The following is a 14,795-nucleotide window of genomic DNA, read 5'->3' on the forward strand; positions in this document are numbered from 1 at the left end:
GGACAATCCACAATAACACTCGACACCGATTCTTCATGGTCGCCATTTGCTGCCGACAGGATCGAAAACTATGCGTTTCCGTACAAACGTGTATTTTCTATTGGCTATACGGTATCCCTCGTGGGACAAGGTGTTTGACATTCCAGCGTTTAACAAGGAGCTCGCGACTTGTCAAAGAAAAAGTTCAAAGAGAAAGGTGGCGAGGCGCTGTAGGGAGGTCGTCTTAGGTCAGACAAGAGGGTAAAGTCGAGCGAAGGCCGGGCGAAATACGACGCGCTGCGACCATTGGTAGGAATATGCTTATTTTATTCACGGGTATAATGTGCCAGGTTTGATTATTCAATTCAACGAGTGGGAGGAAAGCGACGCGAAGCGATGAAAAGAAAGTTTCGCTAAGATGATGAGAAACAAAGCGTGGAAGGACCTCTTATCAGCCCTTCCTATAAACGCGCAAGCCACACAGTTGCCCTCTTTGATTTCTCGTGTGTATCCATCACATTGTCCTCCAGAGACTCCGGGGAAAGGACTGAAAAAAGAGAGAGAGAGAGGAAGATTTGAGCTCCTGGGCGATGCCACTCACGTGATTCCTTCAAGATTCTCGAGGAATTCCCCTAGATTTTCGAGCGCGCGCGAGAGCAAGAGAGAGCAATGAGTATGCAATACTCGCGGAACGAGGCCGGTGGCGTGGGCGTGATTCCTCCGCGGCACCACCACGCGCAGCGATCGATTGGCGGTGGCGGTGGCGATGGGGGGAGTGGCGCCGCCGACCGGGTTTGTTCTCCAGTCTCTCCCCTAGATCAATCCATGGGCGGCGGCGGCCGCGGCGGGGGATCGTGGTCGAGCCAGAGCTCCGGCTCCTCCTCCTCCCCGCCCACCGCGGTGAGCTCCGCCGCCTCCAAGCCCTTGAAGCAGGAGGAGCTCGATTTCTACGCGAATCCCTCGCAGCGCCAGCAGGATTATAACAGTAGCTCGAGCAGCATCCAGCACGCGCTGCGCGAGATCGAGAGCCGGCTCCTGCTGGACGACGACGACGAGCTCGACTACAAATCCTCGCCGGATTCCTCCACCACCTCCACATTCATGCTCGATCTCCTGGGCGGAGGCGGAGGGGGAGCCGTGCTTGCGCCCAGCATCTCGCGGGATCTGGTGGAGCGGATGGGCGACCCGCGGCAGCTCCTCCTCCTGTGCGCGGAATCCATCGCCAACGGCGACTTCGCGCTGGCGGAGGTGGTGATCTCGCGCCTCAACCAGGTGGTGTGCATCTACGGCCAGCCCATGGAGCGGCTGGCGGCGTACATGGTGGAGGGGCTGGTGGCGCGAATCCAATCGTCGGGCACGGGGCTGTGCCGCGCGCTGCGGTGCAAGGAGCCGGTGGGCAACGAGATCCTCTCGGCAATGCAGGTGATGTACGAGGTGTGCCCGTACATCAAGTTCGGCTACATGGCGGCCAACGGCGCCATAGCCGAGGCGCTCAAGGACGAGCCACGCGTCCACATTATCGACTTTGAGATCGCGCAGGGGACGCAGTACATCGCGCTCATCCAGGCGCTGGCGCGGCGGCCGGGCGGGCCGCCGACCGTACGGATCACCGGGGTGGGAGACCCGGCGGCGGGCGTGGCGGCGCCGGGCGGGGTGGCGGCGGTGGGGCGGAGGCTGGCGGCGCTGGCCGCCGACCACGGCGTGCCCTTCGAGTTCCACGCCGTGCCCGTCAGCGGCGCCGGGGTGACGGACGCGGCGGCGCTGCAGCGGCGGCCCGGCGAGGCGCTGGCCGTCAACTTTGCCATGCAGCTGCACCACATGCCCGACGAGAGCGTCAGCGTTTCGAACCCCCGGGACCGGCTGCTGCGCATGGCCAAGTCGCTGGGCCCCAAGATCGTGACGCTTGTGGAGCAGGAGGCCAACACCAACACCGCGCCGTTCCTGGCGCGGTTCAAGGAGTCGCTCAGCTACTACGGCGCCGTGTTTGAGTCGCTGGACGTGACGCTGCCGCGGCAGAGCAAGGAGCGGATCAGCGTGGAGCAGCACTGCCTGGCGCGGGATCTGGTGAACCTCATCGCCTGCGAGGGGGCCGAGAGGATCGAGCGGCACGAGGTGATGGGGAAGTGGAGGGCCAGGATGAGCATGGCCGGGTTCAAGCAGTACCCGCTCAGCCGCTATGTCAACCAGACCATCAGCTGCTTGCTCAAGACGTATTGCGACAAGTATAAGCTGAGCGAGGAGGATGGTGTCATCTATTTGGGCTGGCTGGATCGATCGCTCGTGTCGGCATCGGCGTGGAATTGAGGGGAGAGGCTCCAAGAGGAGAGATGAGTCTCTGGGACTTTGGTGGTCAAGGGAGAAATGTGAGAGCGTGACTGGCGCGGCACCAACCCAGCACGACCGCGCAAGCTACTGGAGGATCGAGGAAAGGGACTGGGGAGGCTATGAAGCTCTTGCTTGACCGCTTGACTGGACTGGATCAGTTGACACATTTTTGCATTTATTTTCTAAACGTCAGCATGACACCAGGCTGATGAAAGCCTTTTATTACAACTCTTTAGTAAGCATATTTAAATAATCTATGAAACATGAGAGATGATCCCTTGGGTTAACGGTATTGTGTCCTAAATGGAAGGTGTTACTATTTACATCTTCATTGCAAACCATCTTCCAAAATAGGTTTTGGGTTTCCAGCCACCATCTCTTTCGAGCATATGTAACTATCAACAAGTTTCAAGACACGCAACGTCTTTTGTTGGAAGTCCTGCCATCCTTATCTGCATCTTAGTCATTGTTACCACGTATTGTTGTATCTCTGCATCCTTACACCATGACGTCTTATATATATATATATGAATTTCAATGTCCTTATTTCTGTTGCTCCACATTATTGCTATGCCTTCCCCTTGTGGCAATAGAAACAAACGTAACAATCGAAACTAATTCATGCAAATCACACGTGTTTTAAGATGGTCATATTTAAAACGCAGAAAAATTTAATATTCAGTATCTTTATATTCACAGGTTTGGATCATTTATATATTGATTCTACTAAACCTTTACTATTTTCAAAACATCATAAATTATCTTATAACAAAAATCTTTCTCTTCAATTATCTCTTATTCTAATTGTGTAGTGTAATTACATTGAGGAAAAGGTACTGGGGGGATCGTTGTACACTTGGAAAGAAACGCCAGCATGACACCAGGAACCTTTTTTCTATTAATGAGAAATTTTCCCTTTAACTGCTCAGCCTCAGTCGCATGATTAAGATAAAAGACCTTTTTTCGACCAAACATGCATATTGATAGAATATATACATACTTTTGGCAGCCATGAAGTCGAGAAGCTAGCGCATGTGGCTCTGGGAGGGATCTCCAAAGGCTGCCAACTATGGTCTATGGCCCCATTGCAAGATGATCTTGCTCTACAGCTGATGCAATGGTTCTGGCTGCTTCTTGACGAGATGCCAGCCAAAGATGGACCTTTGGGAGCTCCAACCCCAATGCGTCGATGGGAGTAAGGAAGTGGAAACCGCATCGCTACGTCGCCTTCTTATGAGAATAGCCGAGCAAATTGTTAAGAGTCGATGAACCACACTATGACCACTTTAGCTTTAAACTAATGTCACGTAGCTGATCCAACACTTTACAAACATAGGATGTTTGCGCTGAAGGTAGCATTCCAGGACTGAGCAATGAGCTGGTCGGGAATAGTGACAAGAACCTGAACTTTTGAGCTGGGCAAAGCCCTGCAGCAGCTGCAGCCCTATATGCTCAAACTTGGGGCACCTTATGTTGACTCATAGTGCAAGCAAGCAAGGCACCCATAGTCGGCAACAACCATGCCAATTTGAGCCTCCATGTTGCCTTCGTCACCTCCCCTCCCTTCTCCATGAACAAGACCTTGGTTCCAACTGAAAGCCAAAACTGGTAACACCTTCCAGCTGGAGCTTGGAGGGCATGATGTGTTAGAATGAACTAGAGCCACCTAATGTGATAAATAACCATCACTTGAAGAAAAAGGATTCCTAAACCATTAAAGAGTTAAGACAAATACATTTAGCATATCCCACTAGTTTCAAGGTTTAGAACAATTGAAATACCTCACCACCACCACTAACTGTTGGGATGACATTGTTGAGCTTGCATATCCCCACCTCCACACTAGCAGTAGATAGGATGGTCTGATGCTTTTTGTGAGTCCTCATGACTTCAAAAAGCTGTTGTTATTATTATTATTATTATTACTTATTACTTATTACTTATGCTGTACAACACACTCACATAAAATTGGTGGAACATTTCCAAAACAGTCTTCCCATCAATCTCTACAACTTGAGCTCCCTGTCAACTAGCTTACACTCGCAACTCACGAGCCCTTAGATGATTAGAGGAAAGTCTATAGATAAGATTTAATCTAGGGAATCACATACTAATCATGTGCTTGGGAACACCATTAGTCTAGTCTGTACTGGTTGGCAATGCAAGTTGACATTCTTCCAACAAGAAGGTGGTGAGCTCTTTATTGCACTAAGAATCTTTTCTGGCCATTTTAACTTTTCCCAATGCTCTACTATACTTAGGATCACTATTTTTTCACAGTTGGTCGCGAGCAACTCAAAGGTTCCCTCCTTAGAATACTATAAAGTTAGCCTGAGCTATAATCATCTCCAGATACCCTAGATTCTAAAAACCCACTTGGAGTACTACTATAAAACTTTGGAACACTGTGTTTGAAAGCTAAAAGAAATTCTGGAGTGGGATCCTTAGAACAATCTAGTTTGGCTGGAAGTTGATCTGAGGGAAGATGTCAATGAGTTGAACTGCTTCTCCTTTGTTCTTCTTGCAAACAAGGATTTGGACTGGGACATTGTTCTGCAGGACAATCTTCACTCCAAGGCACACATTAGCTCCCGAATGACCAGATGTCCACTTGTATGTTTCTTGCAAAAGCTCCTCCAATGTTTCATGCCATACCGCTACTGCCCAGACAAAAGTTGGCTTCCATTCGTGATTACCAAGTCTGGATGCCACCTGGCCGTCGCTTTGCTTTATTCTCCCATTGCATAGCACTGCACTTGTGGACCCTGCACAAGAAAATAAGAAGCGATATTGAAATCTTACAAAAGTCGTCATGGCTAGCTACCTCCAAGGGAGACAGGTCGTTGACCACTCTCACAGTCGACACCAAACCCGTCTAGAGCCCTCAGAATGTTGTTATTGAACCAGCATGCACCCTGCTCGTGATGGCCACACGGGTCTCTCAGGCTCGGAGCTGGGGCAAGGGGGGAAGCGACCTCACAAACTTCTCTTGCTGTTCAATGCCTTGCACACAAGAATGTCAGTGGATGTGCAACAACAATAAAAAAATGGTGTCAACTGATAGCCTAGGCTAAATCTTCCTCTGGCCAAAGGCTGTATTGAAATGGCTATGACCTAAAAAAAGTGCAGCGTTTTCGGCTATGGACGTCAAGAGCTATGCCGAATTTCTGGAAAGGTTTTGTCGTGAAGAAGTCGTTCGCCTTACCAGCAATCAAGGGCCAGTGTCGGTGGAATCGGGACTTCGACAGGAAGAGTTTATGCGGATTTACAACGAAACCGACGCACACAAGAGAAGTATGCTTTTCATGAAAGATCAGGGTGAGTTGCTTCTACAGTACGATTGCTCTGTCTTCCATGAGCAAGTCCGGATTTTCTGGTTCATTCAGCTCTGTAAAGCACTCACGAAAGTGGGCCTTCAGTTCGAGGGCAGAGAGAGGCTTGTCCAAATTGGCCCGGGCAGCTTGGTTGAGCTCAACGATCGGTTACAGCAAGTTGACTTTATTGTGCTCGAACGATCCTCACAGGAACCAACGTTCCAGAACGCCCGCGTCGCAATCGTTGGTCAAGTTGTCTACGCAAATGAGTGCATCGATAAAGTGGTGAACGACCTTGATGCTGTCACGTCTGCTGCAAATGGCGGTGCCAAGCTTGGGATAGTCATCTTTGTTCGGCCCACGGTGGAGGAGCCGCTCGTAGTGTGGATCAAGGAGAGAGGATTAGAAACTCAGCGAGTTGAAGTCTCCGACGGTGCAGTGCGGCTCGACTGGTTCAAACTCTTCGACGAGCCCGAGATTAGATCCCAGATTATTCCTCCTGGAATCTCCGAAATAAGCATGGCAGCGGCCGCGGACTTCATCCGTGGCATCTGATCGATCCATCGTTGCCAGAGGATTTTAGATTTTACATTCGCATAGCTTTCCATAGTTAATGTTCTTAATCTTGCCTGCCAGTCGAATGATCTCCAGAGTTTTGAAAAGCTCGTCATAGCCACGTTGTATGAGCTGCCACCACGTTTCTGGTTATGGCTAGCAGGGTGCTCACACAACTTTGAACGAGAAAAGGAAGGAAAACAAAAGCTTGCCTGGACTTGTTTCTTCTCTGCAGCACATTGTTCGCAGTATCGCTGACACCTCTTTTCTCGTCTTTGCAAGCCCACAATTCCAGCGTGCTGGCTATCACGTCGCCCATGGCGGACCGAAGTGCACCAGCCTGCCTGGAGAAATGAGCTTGCGTTGGCCTGGAGGTGTGAATCCCAATCTCGGTTTGTCCACGGAAAAGCGCTGGAGCTTTCAAACTCGTCGGGAGCTTAGCATACTCGGACGCAATATCTCCAGCAAGCCTTTCATCTTCGACTTCGCTACTTTGCATGGTTTTTCATGCGCATGGCGGTTTACTCTGTTACCTGGAGGAAAGCTCGGACATGATACTCGATGCACCGAAAGTTCCCAAGGTTGAGTGGCGCAATCTCCATATCATCCTCCAATGCGATACAGTTGCTCGACTCGAGAATCGACTCAGAGAGATGATATGAAAGATGCTGTAGACCCCCTGATGGTTATAGTCAGCCTGTCAACTTGTTTGTTCTGGATAGTGAGCTTGTAGAGGAACTTCATGTAGTACGGCATGGCATACTCTTCTTGGGCTCCAAATCCTTCTCAGTGCACGGCAAAAAGCTGTTTCCCGCAGGCAAGCGTGGAGGGCGAGGTCGGGAGCAGTAGAGCGTATTGCCGAGAAGGTTAAGTTCCCTGAATGTTCAGCTCGAGTGGATCCCCCTCTCTTACGTGGCACTCCACGTCACGCCTGTTTAACGACTAAATATAAATTAGTAATGTTATTAACTGGTGTGTTAACGACTATAATTTCGATATAATTTATAAGTGTGGCTTGGTTTAGGTTTTTCCTCATTGTGTTTTATTCTTATATTTTTCTTTCTTATTTTTATCATTCTCTTTAGTATTATGTCTAGATTGGAATATATAAATCATGCTATTCTTACTTTTTCTGATTTTATTGTAATATACTAGAACAGTGATGAAGTGGCATGCCTATGTCGGCAATGAGATGGCATGCAAATCCAAATAAGCAAATGAAGCCCACCCAAGCCGTTAAAACATAAGACCCATCGCCATCGCCACCGGCAAGCCGCCACTGGGCTCTTCGATCATCGACACCAACCTCCAAGAGCCGGCGTTCTTTTGGAGCATGAGGCAAACTTCCCACAAATAATCTTTCCGCTTACTGTCGCAACAAGAACGTTATCGCCTGTGTTGGAAGACCTGAATTGAAGTGCTTGTAGAGAGCTTCAAAGGAAGGCTCCCGCAAAGCTGCAACTGGAAGAGGTTGCAGAACTTTCATCGAAGGTGAGAATCAAATCGGAAGCCGCTTTGAGCCACGGATCACGGATAAAACAGAAATCGATCATCACGTACCGCAAGTTGAGCATGGTTTCGCCGCTCAACAAAGCCACGCGGCTAAGCTCTCCGAACTCCTTCCCACACCCAGTTTGAGGCAATGTTAAGTCGTTCGATTCTCTTACCAAATGAGAAAAGCCTTCAAGCCGCTCCTTCATCTTGTTGTTGTCATTACGTGGCGGAGCCCCGCCTTTAAAGTGCCACGCGGGCGAGATGCAACGCACTGACCAGTGTCAACGCTTTATAACGAGAAAGGGAGCTTCAAGAAAGCTCGCAGCAGCCTTGGATCGACAAAACACTCTTGACCCCCGTGATTGCTTGCGGCACGTCGTCCTGATTCTTCTGCAACTGGAAATTATTAATATATAATTTATAAACATGTTTCTATTTCTAGAATATTCAGAAATATTCTTCAATTGTACTCGACTAATATATTCATGGTATATAAGCCTTGATTTTGCCATGGATTAATACTCAAGCTTTAAATCCTTTTTGGTCTCTAAAATAAACAATTAATAAACCAAGTAACTGTGAACTAACATTAACCATTAATTACAAAACTATGTGAAGAGCATAAAGAGGTTATTAATGGAGTAAGAAATTTCTACTTAAAAATCTTATTAACTTTTTATATTTTATGTTCTTCTCTTTAGGAACATCTATGGCACTGTGGCTAAATCTAGTGTGAAGTATATTTCACAAAGTCACTACAAAATGTTCAAATTCAACCTGATGAATATAGAGACTAATAGCATGGCATTAGTAATAATTATGAAGAAAATCAGTTCTTTTGATTGTTCTCAATATCTAGGAAAATGAGAAACAAGCAAAAAATACCTTTTAAAACCCAATAAAATCAAAGAGAAAAAAACAAAAAAATGATATAAAGAAATTAGTTATTTACTCTCTATTTTTCATGCTTTATGAATATTATTTTTTTGGGAGTCATAATTATATAGTTGCTTCTTGATTGGAATTTGAGGAGGATGCCATTATATTTCTTGAGTTTCTTTTTTTTTCATGAACATGTGGAACAAGTGAAAATTTATCACACTCAACAATGAAATTACCACATTAACAAATTAACTCTACTAACCATGATTGTGGAGTGAATAATTTCATAAAAGAACATTTAAACTATGTATTAATTTATTATCATGACATAATTTAAAGTGGTTATTCACTTTCAATTCTATCATTCTTTTAACAAAATTATTAAAAATAAAAATATTAAAATTTAGAACAATAAATTAGGGAAAACTTTAATAAACCTTAAAATTAAAATTAAACTTGAACCATATAAGTTATAATTTTTTTTTCATTAGTTTTGCACATTCTTTCTTATTGCCAGAACACTCACAAAAAACGTTAAAATCAACAATAAATATGAACCCATAGACTAAGTGGAAAGATGTTAAATCTACCTTGATTAATCTATCAAATTCTTTTATTTAAACAAGATGCACATATTATACAATAATTCTATATTATTTATATAAACCTTATAATACATTATCTCATAAGGTTGTTTCTTTTTGTTTTCTAAGTTATAAAGAAGAATTTTATATTTTTCTGAATGCTTCCCAAATGGTATTGATAGGTGTTTGGTGAAGCAAATATATCAAATGAACTTCCCATTAAACAATTCTCTCTCTTTGCTTATGTGGTAGTGACTTAATATCAACCTTCTCCCATCTAGACCCTCCTAACCACACCTGTCTTCACCTGTTTTTTTGTTTTTTTCACAAATTTTATATGTAACCTAAAATATTTCATAGTTCTTGCAAATTACAATCAACTTTAACTTGTCTGGGTTTTCATATATCCCTATCAGGCATGAGATATTAATTCAAAAAAATCATTTAGGATCCATCAAGCAATTTAAACTGAAATTTATCTAAATCATATATATAATAAAAAGATAAGAATAAGTTTTTAGATTGTGAAAGGGTATGTAAATGAAAGGTATATTTAACTTTATTGGAAACATGACCCATTCAACTAGAATGAGGGTTCAAAGCACTTTAAAAGAATCTAATTACACTCATTTTTCCAATTAAAAATTGCTCTATTGGGATGGGAGGGATCAAAGAATAATTTAGAGAATTACAAACATATATAACACACCATTGTATTATTCTATCCACACAGTTTTTATGAAAAAAATGTGTGCAGCACTTTTATCCACTCAAACATTACATAAACCATAAATACGTGTAATTTACATGGTGAATTTATAAGGGTTACTAAAGTTACAAGGTGGCAGCTAAAGATTTCATCCCAAGCATAGATGGCACTTTGAAAGGATTGAGGAAAAAAGCTTGACCACTGTGAGACTCAAGATCTGCTGCACTGCAATTGTGAAAAACTCACAATGGCATTAGTATTTATATTGCCATTTGATTATCCCTGCATTTGATTTGTGTGAATAACTATTGAGAAATTTAAATAAAATTTATTATGGGTGGAAGTTCCACTTGTTTTCAATCCTTCTTCTGGTGTGACCCTGCGTCCGCGAGCTCCACTGCGTCAGTGGCCTCTGCGACGCCATCGTGCCTCGCAATGCTCTTCTTGGCATCCTTGTATTCGTCCCTGAGCATCGCCTTGGCACCCTCGTCCCCACCCAAATCCTTCTTCTGCGTTAACCCCTCACTCGCGTTCTCATACTTCTCTTTCAATTCCTGATGGGCCTCCTCCACGCCCACGCGAGGATCCGGCGATTGCATCTGCCTGAAAAGCATGAACCAAAGCAAGAATCACATCGACATTCAGAACGGGGGAGGAGAAAACCTCGAGACTTGATCTTGTACACCCTGCATGACTGCTCGGAAACGATCAAACGCTTCAAACCCTGGGTGCAAATAAATCACCCTGTCCTTGACACCTGGTGTACCACGTGTCAGTCAGCCCATGTTGTTGTTCCATTCAAGATCAAAAGAAAGCGAGTAAAAAGTCGGGGGGGTTTTAGCTCTTTCAAAAACCCACTGGATTAAAGGACAATCTTTGCCTTTTTCAGCGTCGCCGTGGTGTTGCCACCGCCACTGACGAGGCTGCCATCGCTGCCAGCAAGGTCAAGATGAGATTTAGGTCTGGAACTCGAAACCTTGGGCGGTCCAAGGCACAAGTCCAGGTCAGGGTGGTTCCCTTCTTGTTGGTTGCGCACCCTGGGCTGAAATCTTGGTTGCATCACAGCTGCTGGTGCCGGCTCCAAACATATGGGAAACATTGGTGGGAGTGAAGCCTTCTGGCTTGGGTGGTGGACGGGAGGAGAGGTAGCATTCTGAACTTGTTGCTGTGGATGATAAACCCTGTTGGGGGTCTGAAATGGTGATGGCGGTGGGTGAAATATGTGGTGCTGCTGAAGGTGGTGCAGGCATGGGTAGCTCTGATCCTTTGGGGCAGGTGGAAAAGTTGGAACAGGTGGAAATGTTGGCAATTCTTCATGAGGCTGCAACCTGAAGCTCCCCATTGGAGGAAGAAGTGGAGCTGCAAAGTGCGGACTGAAGCCACAAAGGCTCTGCTGCTGCTGCTGCTGCTGATGCTGCTTCTGGAACCTCTGGGCTTCGATTCCAGAGATTATGGAGAAGTTGACATTGGGATTTGGATTGGTGGCGGTGGTGGTGGCGGTGGCGGCGGGAAAACAAGGAGGCCGGTTTTTGGAAGGTGGTGGTGGTGGTGGTACTTCGGGCATGGAGGATGGCGGCGATGGATGAGCTTGAGCTCGAGATTTGGGCCATGGCGGTGGCGAGGAGGACTCCAAGCTCAGGAATGCCAGCGTCTGGGATTGATTGGACGAGGTGGTAATGCAGCTGGTGGTGGCGGCGGCGGAAGAGGTGGCGATGGAAGCGGCGGCGGAGGAGGAAGAAATCGATGAGGAGCAGCAGGACGTGGAGGAGGAAGAGGAGGAAGAGGAGGAGGAGGAGGAGGAGGATGAGGATGGAGACGAGGAGATAGGGTTCGTGGCGGAGCTTGTTCTTCGCAGGGACGCTCCCGAGGAGCTATTGCTGATCCTGGGCGGGCAGCTCCTCTGGCCGCGGGGATTCATCTTGGGCGCGCATCCCAGCGACAATGCAGCTGCGACCCACGAGAGAGGATGAGAAACCCATGAGCGAGGAGTGATCAGACATGGATTTGGAGCGCCCTCCCGATCGGACCGAAGCGCGCGCTATCGATCGATCGGGGAGAGGAGCATCGCCTCACCTTCCACACAGGGCTCCATGAAGGGGCCATCGCCGGCGGCCTCCTGGTCGCGGTTCTCGTCGGTTCTCCGGATCATGGTGTTGACGGCGTCGTCCAGGCGCTCCTTGAGCGTGGAAGCGTCGGCGTACTCGGCCTGGATGGATGAATCGATCGACCGACCGATAAGAATCGCGAGTCAGTGCTTGCTTGCTGGGATTGGGGCAAGGGAATCTTTCTCTCTCACCTCGGTGCGAGCTTTCGAGTAGAGAATCTCTTCCGCCCGTAGCACCACGATGGGAAGCTTTTCCTGCCATTCCTTTTTGCCGCGGGTGTCGGGCCTATGGAATTCCGTCACGATCCTGGAGGGAAGAAGATCGCCAAGAACACACAAGAACAGTGTGAGAGCGAGGAGAACAGAGACTTTGGAGTGGAAACCTGGGCTGTGCTCTACCTGAAAATCTCCTGCGTGAGGCTCCCGCGAAGAGCCTGGTGGGATTCGCTGTGCCACGCCCGCCGGATGCACTCGTAAGGCCTCGGCCCCGGCCGCGGCATCGATCCCGCGCGTGGATTTGCTGCTGCTGGGCTGGATTTTGCTGCTGGATGGCTTGTCCGCGAATTTGGCGCCCCAGATTCGTGGCCAATCGATCGCTCGCGATGGCTGGCTCGAGATGGGACAAGAAATGCGAAGGCGAGGGACAAGACAAGATCAGACAAGGGATGAAGCGATGGATTGCTCCATCTCTGCGCGCCACTGGCTCAATGCAGGATCGCTCCTCGATGGATTCAACATGTGCAAAATTTAAGAAATCCACGGGAGCTGTGCAGCCAAATCCTTCCTCTCTTCTCCCTTTCTCTCGCACTCTCTCGCTCTTTCACTTTCTCCTTCTTTCTAGCTCCTCTTTCGCTATCTGGCTTCTCCCCAAGACAAGCACCGGTCCCTCGTTCGATTCCGGGGACACCGACACGTTTGTTCCATGTCCCCATGTCACATCCATGGGCATGGCATGGATGCCCATCCGGGGGCTTTAACGGACGGCTGGGATTTTTTGGGTGTTATTTAGGTCAAAGATATCCCTCTATGAGTGTAGCGTGGTACACAAAGCCATGGACATTCATCACACGCACAAAGAAAGGAAAGGCCTTTCCTTCCTATCACCCCCTGCTGCCACTAAAGAGGCCCCTCTACTTATCGCGACAAACAAGAAATATTTTAAATAATATGGCACACTGGTGTTGGGAAGTATGATGTGTTTGATCGAATAAAAATAAAACCATAGTATACTCCCCATTGTGCTTGAGTTGGGATAATGGGTCCAACACCATGGATATAAAAAAAAGATAGCATTTGTAAGGAGGGGGATCGTCTCCACGTCTTTTCAAACCTTTCCCATGGGTCCGTCACCTTTTTCTGACTTAAAAAAGGCTTAAATATGATAAAAGAGTAGATTAGTCGTTAATCAGATATCGCGACACGGACATCCAACCCCCCCAGTCCCCACGTGTACTAGCATATGGGACAGTACGGACATGGGCCCCCTTGGCGCGTGTGTACAGTCGGGCATGGGCCACAGCATCCCTTCGTCCAATGCGTCCACGTGGCGCAAGCCCAGGTAGCGGACGGGGAGATTTTGACCATTTTCGCGGCCAAGTTGGCCACTTGCCGGGAAAATCCACGTGGGCTCTCAGACACGTCAGCGGCCCCCCCGCTTTGTTTTGTTTAAAAACCCCCCCATTGGGTGTGGTGGTCCATGGAGCCAAGGGGGACGCGATGACGCGATGTAAAGAGTTTGTCTTGGTTGTACACCGTAAGGTAGCCGGCCGCGTGATCGCACAAAGAGAGATTCGTTCTTCGTCACTGTGTAGCCTACACGAAGAGAGAAAGCAAAGTGAGTGAGGGAGGGAGAAATAAATGAAACGAGGATGGGGGAGCTCGCCTGTTTCGATCGAGGATTGCTGGCGGTCGCGAGCACGGTGAGTAATCTGGCAGCATGAGAGATGTGATCTGCTTTTGATGGCGCTCGATCGATTCGCATAGATCTCTTTCTCCCTTAACGCGGCTCACCAAACAGCGGCCGCGGCAGCTTTCCTGAAAATCACGTAGTCAGTTCGGTCAGTTGAGTCGTGGTACTGGGAGTTTTTTCTATCTAGAAAAATACGAGGTGAAAGGAACGGAGGAAAGTGAGAGCACTAAAAACTCTGGTTTGCTTACTTGACGCTTTGTTCTTTGTTGGCACTGTTGCTGTTGATGTTGTCGATTTTAAGATCATCGGTCAGGCGGGCCTGCGGATCAAAATGGTTTTTTTCTTTTCGTTTTCCTGAAGCAAAAAAGTAAAAAGAGTGCTTGATCGAAGCAAAAGCTACTGCAAACTGCGCTACAATTGGCCTACCTCAAGGAACGACAAATAGACCAGCAGTTAAGTCGTGGTACTGAACAGCTCAATCGTTGCGTTTATGTGCTGCGACCTTGTAGAGAGAAAAAAAGGAAACAGTGTCACATTCAAAGGAAAGAAAAAAAAAAATTCTGAGAAAAGCCCACTATAGCTACGACAATAGATGAGCGATGAATCGTGGTACCTGAAGAGCAAGCTACGACAATAGGTGAGCGATACCTGAGGATGAAGAATAGTTATTTTTCCTTTCAAATCCGTTCTAAGGTGTCGCCGGTGCTATTCAATGAATTCTTATACGATCCATCAGGCCTGCAGGAGAAAAGAAGCATAAAAACGACAGAAAAGATAAGAAAATGCAAGAATTTTCTCGAGCTTCTAAGCTAGGAATTGAGAAAAACTAAGCGAGAACAAAGTAAATTTTGCCTACCTCCATGACAAGAGACTGGCAAAATCCCTGGCGCAAGGCTTGAAAAAAAAAATTTCTAAAGAAGATCCATCCCATCGCCACGGG

The 14,795-nt window shown here is 47.3% G+C and overlaps 3 protein-coding genes across 3 annotated transcripts; 1 reads left to right on the forward strand and 2 right to left on the reverse strand.

The window, feature by feature from the left end:
* The first annotated feature begins 144 nt into the window (after window positions 1-144).
* Window positions 145-2,591, forward strand: LOC9641838 (scarecrow-like protein 21). The gene has a single exon (XM_002971046.2). It carries the CDS (start codon window positions 649-651, stop codon window positions 2,281-2,283), a length of 1,635 nt encoding a protein of 544 aa, XP_002971092.2. The 5' UTR covers window positions 145-648; the 3' UTR covers window positions 2,284-2,591.
* Window positions 2,592-10,150: 7,559 nt separating this feature from the next.
* LOC9641840 (ras-associated and pleckstrin homology domains-containing protein 1) lies at window positions 10,151-12,473 on the reverse strand. Its single transcript, XM_024676100.1, has 5 exons — window positions 12,346-12,473; window positions 12,139-12,253; window positions 11,916-12,048; window positions 10,506-11,789; window positions 10,151-10,445 (listed from the first exon to the last, which is right to left on the reverse strand). Exons 1-4 carry the CDS (start codon window positions 12,444-12,446, stop codon window positions 10,705-10,707), a joined length of 1,434 nt encoding a protein of 477 aa, XP_024531868.1. The 5' UTR covers window positions 12,447-12,473; the 3' UTR covers window positions 10,151-10,445; window positions 10,506-10,704.
* Window positions 12,474-13,323: 850 nt separating this feature from the next.
* Window positions 13,324-14,095, reverse strand: LOC112346625. Its single transcript, XM_024676026.1, has 2 exons — window positions 13,829-14,095; window positions 13,324-13,758 (listed from the first exon to the last, which is right to left on the reverse strand). Exons 1-2 carry the CDS (start codon window positions 13,882-13,884, stop codon window positions 13,341-13,343), a joined length of 474 nt encoding a protein of 157 aa, XP_024531794.1. The 5' UTR covers window positions 13,885-14,095; the 3' UTR covers window positions 13,324-13,340.
* Between the last annotated feature and the right edge of the window lie 700 nt (window positions 14,096-14,795).

Source organism: Selaginella moellendorffii, unplaced genomic scaffold, assembly GCF_000143415.4.
Source record: "Selaginella moellendorffii unplaced genomic scaffold, v1.0 SELMOscaffold_16, whole genome shotgun sequence".
In the NCBI taxonomy this organism is placed as follows: domain Eukaryota; kingdom Viridiplantae; phylum Streptophyta; class Lycopodiopsida; order Selaginellales; family Selaginellaceae; genus Selaginella; species Selaginella moellendorffii.

Excerpts from the sequence above, each read along its gene's own strand:
- LOC9641838 (XM_002971046.2), top strand. The coding sequence starts at position 649 with ATGAGTATGCAATACTCGCGGAACGAGGCCGGTGGCGTGGGCGTGATT.
- LOC9641840 (XM_024676100.1), bottom strand. The coding sequence starts at position 12,446 with ATGCCGCGGCCGGGGCCGAGGCCTTACGAGTGCATCCGGCGGGCGTGG. Across the intron at positions 12,254-12,345 it reads CTCACGCAGGAGATTTTCAG|GATCGTGACGGAATTCCATA; the intron begins GTAGAGCACAGC and ends TCTTCCCTCCAG. Across the intron at positions 11,790-11,915 it reads CATGGAGCCCTGTGTGGAAG|CTGCATTGTCGCTGGGATGC; the intron begins GTGAGGCGATGC and ends CGTGGGTCGCAG.
- LOC112346625 (XM_024676026.1), bottom strand. The coding sequence starts at position 13,884 with ATGCTGCCAGATTACTCACCGTGCTCGCGACCGCCAGCAATCCTCGAT. Across the intron at positions 13,759-13,828 it reads GCAATCCTCGATCGAAACAG|GCTACACAGTGACGAAGAAC; the intron begins GCGAGCTCCCCC and ends CTCTTCGTGTAG.